The sequence below is a fragment of the Zingiber officinale genome, chromosome 10B (assembly GCF_018446385.1).
Source record: "Zingiber officinale cultivar Zhangliang chromosome 10B, Zo_v1.1, whole genome shotgun sequence".
In the NCBI taxonomy this organism is placed as follows: domain Eukaryota; kingdom Viridiplantae; phylum Streptophyta; class Magnoliopsida; order Zingiberales; family Zingiberaceae; genus Zingiber; species Zingiber officinale.
Window position 1 is genome coordinate 83625329 of NC_056005.1, and position 10473 is coordinate 83635801.

Genomic DNA, 10473 nt, shown 5'->3' on the forward strand with positions numbered 1-10473 from the left:
CCTATAATTGTCGAGAATAGGAAACCCTTTCTGTTCGAGTTTCCATAATAACTGATCAAGCAGTCCAATATGCCATCTGGCTCCATGAAATGAGTCATACTCAATCTCCTGAATCTCCTCCCATTGCTCTTTCCATTGCACATTGTGACGGCTCATTGTGCATATCATCCAAGTCATTTGGGATTGAAAAATAATAATGTCAGTACAAAACCAACAAATCAGTAACAAAATCGGTTTATTTCAATTCACATAAATACATAGAAAAATATACAAAATCCACAAGTAAATAAGAACAATTAATTTTTTTTATTTGAGGAGCTCTAGTGGACTTATACACTGGAACAATCGATTGAGAATCCAGATCCTCACCTAGGTCCATTGCCCTCATTAGAACTAATCTAATTGGATTGGGATGCCTTACCTATGTTCTATTATTGTTTAATCTAAACTCATTTATGTCAATGTCTGACTTATTGATCAAACTCAGGTCCATTTGATTAAACCAATGTCCATTAGATTAAATTTGACTTATTAGAACAAATCTAATCTATTTGATCAAATTTGACCCAATTGAATAAACTGGTCATTTGATTATATTTTATCCAAGCCCAATTAATTAATGTCAAGTCAAAATTAATTCTGATTTGGATCAAACTAATTTGGTTAAACTAACTAATAGTTTGAATTAGATCGGAGTCTAATTGAACCAAAATAATCTAATTAAATCAATCAATGATTTAAATTAAATCTTAGTTTTATTAAATCAACTGTGTCGGTTTGGTTCAGTGAACCAGATTCATTTTAAATCAAACCTAACTAATTAATTAAAACTAAGCTTAATTAATTGATATAGAAGCGTGAAAAAACAACCTAGTTTAACATGCATACAAAAAAAAAAAAAATCCATATGCTAAGATTATTTTTATTAACGGTTATACCATGCAATTCAATTAAAAACATATTACGATTTTTTAATATGCACTTTACATGCAATAATAAAAAAAAAATTGTTGTTCACGAAACCTAAAGTTTCATTTCTGTTTTTTTTTCCCAGCACCGTTTTTTTTCTTCACCAGCGTCGTTTTCTTCACCACGATACCCACGCCGCCTCTACTGCGTCGACTGCTACAAACGCGGTTGCCGGCCACAAGGACATCACCAGCTAGCCATGATGCCTTCGTCGCCTCCGAAATCCCGTCGTCAGCATACCCCTGCGACGCGAACCTATCTCCGGTAAAAATCATGACATGAGTTCCCTATTTGACACACCATGTTGCTTTGCAGCGGTGCTGTCACTAGCTAGCGACTTAGTCGTAGCCTTGCAACCTTGTCACCGGTCTGCCTGCGACTCTTGCATTGGCATCTTCTGTCGTAACGTGGTCTCTGACACTCCTCTAACATGATACACAACCGTCGGCATGCGATTCGGTCGTTTGTTCGCTCACGATTGTTTGCGAGCCGTTCGCTCAACGATTGTTTGCGAGCCGTTCTGGAGGAAAATTGCCAACATGAAGTTGTAATTTCCAGACAAGGTGATAGAGATTATTCTCATGCATTTAGAATCTAAGATGCTTTTGATTAGGGATGGCAATGGGTCGGGTTCGGGTCGGATTCTATATCCTCCGTACCCATACCCATCGGGTATAGGATATCCAATGGGTATACCCATACCCATTAAAGGACCGAATATATTCTATACGTGTAATTTTTCTTCTTTCTATCGAGCTATTATCATTCAACAAAAACATATTAAAATTAACATCATATTAAAATATATATATATAATTAAAAAAAATAGATTAAACATCTATATAGGCCTACTAATATCAACAAAAAATAGTAAGTTGATTTTAGAAAAAGAAAAATTTCTTTAATATATGTATATATATTATTTAATCGGGTATTCGGGTCGGGTATCGGGTATTGATAGTCCCTCCATACCCTCCTCCATTCGGGTCGGATGTCGGATCCTCCATCGGGTTCGGGTGGAATTGTCATCCCTACTTTTGATACTGATACGGTACATGATTGTGGGGTCATTAAGACGTGACGATCAGAAGACATGATTACATGGCGGTCAGAAGTTGTGATTATGGGGCAATCAGAAGTTGCGGTGAGAAGTCGTGATTACGTGGCGGTCAGAAGTCAAGTTACGTGACAATCAGGAGTCAAGCCTATGTGGGGGGTCAAAAGTCTGACCTACGTGGAAATCGAAGAGCTTGTTTACGGGTAGCTCAAGAGGCCCGGTTACAAGACGAGCTGGGTTAGACAAGAAGGGCGTCTCGAATGACGACTCAGGACTGGACATACGTGACAAGGGACAGACGTACAGGTCAGGATTGGGCCTACCAAGGAAACAAGTCGGGACCTCTAGCCTTGCGGTACAAGATACATGGACAAGCGTACAGGTCGGGATTGTGCCTACCAAGGATACAGGTCGGGACCTCTAGCCTTGCGGTGCAAGATACATGGACAAGCATACAGGTCGGGATTGTGCCTACCAAGGATACAGGTCGGGACATCTAGCCTTGCGGTGCAAGATACATGGACAAGCGTACGGGTCGGGATTGTGCCTACCAAGGATACATGTCGGGACCTCTAGCCTTGCAGTGGAAGATACATGGACAAGCGTACAGGTCGGGATTGTGCCTACCAAGGATACAGATCGGGACCTCTAGCCTTGCGGTGCAAGATACATGGACAAGTGTATAGGTCGGGATTGTGCCTACCAAGGATACAGGTCGGGACCTCTAGCCTTATGGTGCAAGATACATGGACAAGCGTACAGGTCGGAATTGTGCCTACCAAGGATACAGGTCGGGACTTCTAGTCTTGCGGTGCAAGATACATGGACAGCGTACAGGTCGGGATTGTGCCAGCCAAGGGTACAGGTCAGGATTTATAGCCTTATGGCTCTGGATACATGGATCGATGAAGCGTACAGGTCGGGATGTGCCAGCCAAGGATACATGTCAGGATTTATAGCCTCGTGGCTCAGGATACAGGGATCGACGAAGCGCACAGGTCGGGATGTGCCAGCTAAGGGTACAAGTCAGGACTTATAGCCTCATGACTCAGGATACATGGATCGATAAAGCGTACAGGCCGGAGGCAGGACCAGGATAAGCAGAGTTGGATGGAGGCATACAGGTCAGGTCAGACGGAGTCAGACAGACGTATAGCTTTGGAGGTGGGATAAACAGAACCGAACTAAGGCATACAGGGGCGATACGTAGTGCAATAAGAGGCAAGGCTGGTCGGGAGTCTGCAATATGAGATGCATAGAACCAGGTTAGATGTACAGGTCTGGAGGTGATACCAGATCGGGGTCAGCAAGTGCAAAGACCCAGCTTAGCGATCATGGAATGAGGAGACCATGCACTACACGACAAGTAAGCAAGGGAATCGTAACCACCTGTCAGAGAATAATCAGAGTGTCAGGGAATATGCCAACAGTCGGGGCTCATTACCCCTTCGATTCTTCCGCCGGCCTATGAGAAGATGCCACGTGTCATTCACCGCCAGACAAAGCCTGACATCCGACATTCTCTGACACCCGCCAGACTCCAGAAACACCCATGGCAGTATAAAAAGGGATGCTTTGTTCCTTACGCAGGTATGCTCACTCGTCCTTTCTTACCAGTCTTTTACTTTTCCTACTTTCTCTGTTTCTTCTGGGGAAAAAGTACCTGACTTAAGCGTCGGAGGGCCTGATCCAGGGACTTTTTCCCTGGTTTCTGGCCTCTAACATGAGGGGGTGGGGGTTCGTCTCAGTGTGCGCAGGATCAGCAACTTCATCTTCCCCGTCGTCAGTCGCTCGTGGAAGCCTTTCAGCGGGTTGCCAGGTCATCTAGGAGGCCCAACGATTTTCCGTCAACACCGCAACCGCCTTCATCCGACTCAACTTCCGGACGGGATCAATTTGGCGCCGTTTGTGGGAACACAACTACCTGTTCTGGAACGGGAAGATGGAGGAGTTAGGTCGAATCAATGTCACTATGACCGCGGGAGAATATGAAATCTTCAAAGAAGCCAAGAGGTGAGCGACCTCCGAAAAACAAGCAATTGTCTCACGACCACGCCGAGCACTCGAGGTCTCTAAGGAACCCATTCCTGTATCAGATCGGGGCTCTAAGAGGAAGCAGCCTGAAGAATTTTCCCAGGCTCTTTATCGTGAACCTAACCTGGGGTACTATCAGCCAGGGCCCAATGGCCCCAGTTTCAAGAAGGAACAGCCGCAGGTCTCAGCGGCCGAAAGCTCTCTCCCTTGAGATTCAAGGAAGGGAAAGACTATAATTCTTAGGGAGGAGCTACGCGTGGAACTCGACGAGAAAGTGCCTTTCTCTTTCAAAATATTGGAGGAGAAGTTGCCTAAAGGGTACCGACCCCCAACCATTGGAGAATATGACGCCAGCAAGGACCCCGAGGATCATCTTCACAAATTTAGGTATGCTGCCTTGCTACATCAATATAGTGACGTTGTTAAGTGCCGAGTGTTTCTGAACACTCTCTCTGGCTCGGCACAAAAGTGGTTTGATGGATTGTCACATGGATCCATCACCTGCTTTCAGGATTTTAAGACCGTCTTCTTGCGTCACTTCGCTAGAAGCAGGAAGTACCAGAAAACCGATCATTGCCTCTTCACCCTCAAGCTGGGGTCAGCCGAACCCCTACGGAGCTATATCAAGCGATTTAATCAAGTGGCTCATGACGTTCCATCAGCCACTTCTGAGATACTGATGAGCACCTTCTCTCACGGATAGGCAGAGGGGGAGTTCTTCCGGGATCTTATTCGAGATCCAGTTAAGAATTTTGATAGCATGTTGGAAAGAGCGGCCAGTTATATTAATGTGGAGGAGGCCCAAGCTGCTCGAAAGAAGTCAGACCGGACGCCTGCCACTGTTAGCAAACCGGAGAGGCGAACACCTCAACAACCAGCACAACCCCTTCCCCAGGCGCGGGAAGTCAGACCTCTCTTTTAGCCCGGTCAAGAAATTAGACCGGCACCACGAGTCGCGACAGTTCATGCCCCCCAACCTGGACCATGGAACTCCCGGTACTGCACCTATCATTGGTCCCGTACTCACGATACTAACCATTGCTTTTAGTTCGCTCCGGATTCTAGGCGAGCTGTTGAGCTAGGGTTACCACCTCCTGAGTTAGCTCCTCAAGTACTCAAAATGATGGAGGAGCAGCGCGCCGCCGTCGGGGCAGGAGGTCGACCCCACCCCGACCCAGTGGGATCCAATGCTCAGTAGCCCGGTCGGGTTGGGGAACCAGGAGAAGCTCGAGATGCCAAAAATCGTAGCAATGCGGCCGTTCGAGAGATAGGCATGATCTCCGGAGGCCCAACTGATGGAGATTCGGGGAGAGCGCGCAAGTCCCATGTGCGTCGCTTGGAGGTTCACACCGTCGGATGTAGCCAGGAGCAGGCTACTGGCCCTGTCATTAGCTTCAGGCCGCAAGACATGGAAGGGCTGGAGCTGCCTCATGACGACACTCTTATCATCAAAGCCATCATTGCCAACAACCGATTGGCCCGAGTTTTTGTTGACACCGGGAGCTCGGTTAATATTTTGTTCAGAGCTGCGTTCGAAGAGATGCAGATTGATGCCACTGAACTCCAGCCAGTGGCCACTTCTCTATACAGCTTTACGAGCAATGAAGTAAAGCCGATGGATCAGATCAAGCTGGCCATATCTCTGGGCACCGAGCCATTGGTGCACACAAGGAGGAGCACTTTTATAGTGGTGGATTCCCCCTCCTCTTATAATGTCATTCTGGGAAGGCCAGCCCTGCATGAGTTTAGGGCTGCGGTCTCTTCTTTCCATCAAAAGATCAAATTCCCTGTTGGTGAGCAGGTCGGGGAAGTTAAGGGAGAGCAGAAGGTCTCCCGGAGATGCTACATTGATATGGTCCGGGTAGAAGCTCGGGAGAATCAAAGGATGCAAGACGGGGGAGTTCATGCCGTCAAAGAAGAACCTTTGCCCATGGCTGAAGAACCCATCCCCTGGGAGGAGATACAACTATATGCTGAGCTCCCTGAAAGTCTTACTCGCATAGCAAGCGACCTGCCTCCTCCTCTCAAGAAAGAATTAATCCAATGCCTTATCTGCAATCATGATGTCTTCGCCTGGTCTACAGAGGAGTTACCTGGAGTCAAACCCGAAGTAGCAGAGCACAAGTTACATCTACTACTGGATTTCCTACCAGTCAAACAGAAGAAAAAGAACTTCTCAGCCGACCAGAACAAAATAATCAGAGCTGAGGTGGACCAGCTCAGGAAAGTAGGACACATCCGAGAGGTGCAATTCCCATCCTGGCTCTCCAATGTAGTCTTAGTAAAGAAGCCCAACAATAAATGGAGAGTATGTATAGACTTCAGAGATCTCAATCGAGCTAGTCCCAAGGATTGTTATCCCCTGCCCCGGATTGACCAGATGGTGGACTCAACTGCCAGATGTGAGAGGATCTGCATGTTGGATGCTTATCAGGGGTATCATCAGATCCCCTTGGCGGTGGAGGATCAAGAAAAAGTTAGCTTCATTACAGCTGACGGTACTTTCTGCTATACTGTCATGCCCTTTGGTCTTAGAAACATGGAAGCCACATATCAGAGGATGATGGATAAGATCTTCCGGGAGCAGATCGGGCGCAACGTGGAGGTTTATGTGGACGATATACTCATTAAGTCCCCTTTGGCCATGAATCTGATCATGGATGTAGAAGAAACCTGCGGGACTCTCTTACAATACGGGTTGAAGCTAAACCCATTGAAATGCTTGTTTGGCACTAAAGGGGGAAAGTTCTTGGGATATCTGGTGACTGAGCAAGGAATATAAGCCAATCTAGAAAAGGTTCGGGTACTACGGGATATGCAAGTTCCTCAGAATTTAAAGGAAACACAAAAGCTGGTAGGCCGAATAACAGCCCTGTCAAGGTTCATTTCCAGATCTGCCGACCGGGCTGCTCCTTTCTTCAAAGTACTCTGAAAGGCCTCCAAGTTCCAGTGGGACGAAGAACGTGCCCGAGCTTTTGAAGAACTAAAGAAGTATTTGGAGGCTTTGTCGTCCTTATTCAAGCCAGTCGTTGGAGAACCACTGTGGGTTTACTTGTCTACTACCCCTGAGGTCGTGGGGGCTATGCTTATTAAAGAACAAGATAATGTACAATGACCAGTGTATTTCTTCAGCCATCTATTGAAAGGGGCCGAGTCTCGATATACAGCCCTGGAAAAGTTTGTTTATGGATGGGTTCTTATGGCTCGATGGTTAAGACCATATTTCCTGGCGCACCCTATCACGGTATTAACTAATAGCACCATGGACAGAGCTCTGACTCACGTGGAGGTAGCAGGCCAGCTTATCAAGTGGGCAACTGAGCTAGGAGAATACGATATACAGTACCAGCCACGCACAGTCATCAAAGCGCAGGCCTTGGCAGATTTTTTAACAGAGATTCATCAGATTAATTCTGAGGAAACTTGGAAAATCTACGTAGATGGGTCAGCAACTCACAAAGGAAGTGGGGTCGGGATTCTCTTGATTTCTCCTCAAGGAGATATATTGCAGTTGGCTGTTCGGCTTAATTTCAGAGCCACTAACAACGAGGCAGAATATGAGGCTTTGTTGGCAGGGTTGCAGGTAGCCCGGCATGTAGGGGCTGCCCAGGTAATCATTCACTCAGATTCCCAATTAGTAACTCAGCAAGTGGTCGATAACTTTGTGGTAAATTGTGATAAGTTACAAGTATATCGGGAAGCATATGAGAAGATGAAGGAAGAATTTGTGGAAGTTACAGTGACTAAGATCCCCAAGGTAGATAACGAGAAAGCGGATGAGTTGGCAAAGATGACCAGTTCCTTAACTACTTGGGTGTTGGACAGATCAATGGCACAAACCTTCCTTATAGCTCAGATAGATTTGCAGAATAATAAGGAAGCAACCATTGATTGGCGGGCACCCATGATCAGCTATCTTCTACAGGGTACCTTACCGGATGACCCAGAGGAATCACGGCTAGTCAGAAAACAAGCTCATGCCTATGTCATGATAGGCGATCAACTATACAAGAGGTCCTTTTCTAGACCATTACTTAAATGCCTGGATATGGAGGAGGCGGATCAAGCCTTACAAGAAATACATTTGGGATGCTGTGGTAGTCATGTGGGAGGTCGGACATTATCTCGTAGGGTACTCCTGGCTGGATATTTCTGGCCCACTTTACAAAGGGATGCTCAGATGTTGGTAAACACCTGCTTGTCATGCCAAAAATATCAGAATCTGATGCACAGACCAACTACGCTATTGAAGACATCTATAGTCTCGTGTCCCTTTGATCAGTGGGGCATGGATATTGTAGGACCATTTCCAATGGCCCCCAGTCAGAAGCGTTTCTTTTTGATAGCGGTGGATTATTTCTCCAAGTGGGTGGAAGTAGAGGCCCTGGCCAGGATTACAGAAGGGGTTGTCATTCAGTTTTTATGGAAGAACATTCTATGCAGGTTCGGCATACACCATAAGCTGGTATCAGACAACGACAGACAATTTCAAGGCCAGAAAATCCAGGTCTGGTGTAAAGAGTTCGGCATAACCCAGGCTTTCACATCGGTCGCTTATCCCCAAAGCAACGGACAGACTGAAGTAGTTAACCGGGAGATTGTCAGAGGGCTCAAGGTCAAGTTGGATCACGTAGGGGGCGATTGGGTGGAAGAACTATCGAGCATCCTATGGGCCTACCGTACAACGCCCAGGGAAAGCACATCCCTGACACCCTTTCATTTGGTATATGGTAACGAAGCAGTGGTACTTATAGAGGTTGGGGTGCCCTCTGTTAGAAGGATACTATATGACGATGAAAATACCGAGCGGCGATTAGCAGAGCTAGATCTCATTAGTGAAATACGTGAATGGACAACAGCCAGATTGGAGGCTTATCGACAAAGAATGAGGCAATATTACAATAGAAGAGTGATTCCTCAGTTCTTTGGGGAAGGAGACCTGGTCTGGAAGCAAGTCAGTACTAATCATTTAAAAGGAGCAAAAGTATCGTCCGGAATCTCTTTGAGGATCCGGTTATGATCTAGAAACTCGGCGGGAGGAGCGGATTTCAGGTAACCTTGTTTATATAGTTGTCTCAGAGCCCCAGCCGCACCATAGATAACAACCATGGAAAAACGTTGTCCCGCTTGAGCGCAAAACTCTGGAGAGCGTAAGTACAATTCGCGGCTCTGCTTGCAGCGGTTCTTTTCCCCTTCTCTGTAGACCGTCAAGGCTGTGGATACTTCCTCTGCGGTAGTGCGAGCCTGAGATAGTTCATCCCGGACAGCCAGAAGTTCTCCTGCTTGAGATGCTAGTTGCGCCGCCTGAGACTCTAATCTTTTGCTCTACTCTTGTACTATGACCTCTTTGGAACGTAGCTCTTGCGTTAACTGGTCCATGGTCCGTTGATACACCAAAGCTTGTTGATCTAAGTGTTGCTGGTGCACAATATCAATTTGGCTCTTTTCTTCTTGAAGGCCTTTAAGCTCATGGTTGTCCTGCGCTAGGGATAATTCCAAGCGGGTGTTCCTTTTGGTAAGGTCCTTTATCTCCGCTCTCAGGGCATAACTAGCCTTCGTGGGATCATTCAACTGGAGCTCCAAATCTGTTACCTTGTCCTGCAGCATCTTATTCTGGTGATGAAGGGCATGGAAGGATTGATTTATTATCAGGGACTCAGCACAAGCCTGGCATGGAAGGATTGATTTTTCCCCTTCTCTGTAGACTGTCAAAGCTGCGGATACTTCCTTTGCGGTAGTGCGAGCCTGAGATAGTTCATCCCGGATGACCAGAAGTTCTCCTACTTGAGATGCTAGTTGCGCCGCCTGGGACTAATCTTTTGCTCTGCTCTTGTAATATAACCTCTTTGGAACGTAGCTCTTGCGTTAACTGGTCCATGGTCCGTTGATACACCAAAGCTTGTTGATCTAAGTGTTGCTGGTGCACAATATCAATTTGGCTCTTTTCTTCTTGAAGGCCTTTAAGCTCATGGTTGGCTTGCGCCAGGGATAATTCCAAGCGGGTGTTCCTTCTGGTAAGGTCCTTTATCTCCGCTCTCAGGGCATAACTAGCCTTCGTGGGATCATTCAACTGGAGCTCCAAATCTGTTACCTTGTCCTGCAGCATCTTATTCTGGTGATGAAGGGCATGGAAGGATTGATTTATTATCAAGGGCTCAGCACAAGCCTGGAACGAAAAGGAAGTTAATAAGAGTAGGAGAGGTAGTAAGTATTGAAATAACTAAAGCGTACCCTGGTATACAGCTCTGAAAATTTATCCATTTGGGCGGGTGGAGGCAAGACTTCCATCTGATTCATACTTTCTACCCATATGCTAGCCAAATGGCCTTTCATTGTCAAGGTGCTAGTGGGAACATCTTGCCTTGATCTTAACTCAGCCTCAGAAGGGGTGGTGGTATGGCAATAGTGATAAG

At 46.4% G+C, this 10473-nt stretch overlaps 1 protein-coding gene across 1 annotated transcript; it reads left to right on the forward strand.

Annotated features, from left to right (window-relative positions):
* Nucleotides 1–7259: 7259 nt before the first annotated feature.
* Nucleotides 7260–9080, forward strand: LOC122029235. Its single transcript, XM_042588175.1, has one exon. The coding sequence runs from the start codon at nucleotides 7260–7262 to the stop codon at nucleotides 9078–9080; it is 1821 nt and encodes a 606-aa protein (XP_042444109.1).
* Nucleotides 9081–10473: the final 1393 nt, after the last annotated feature.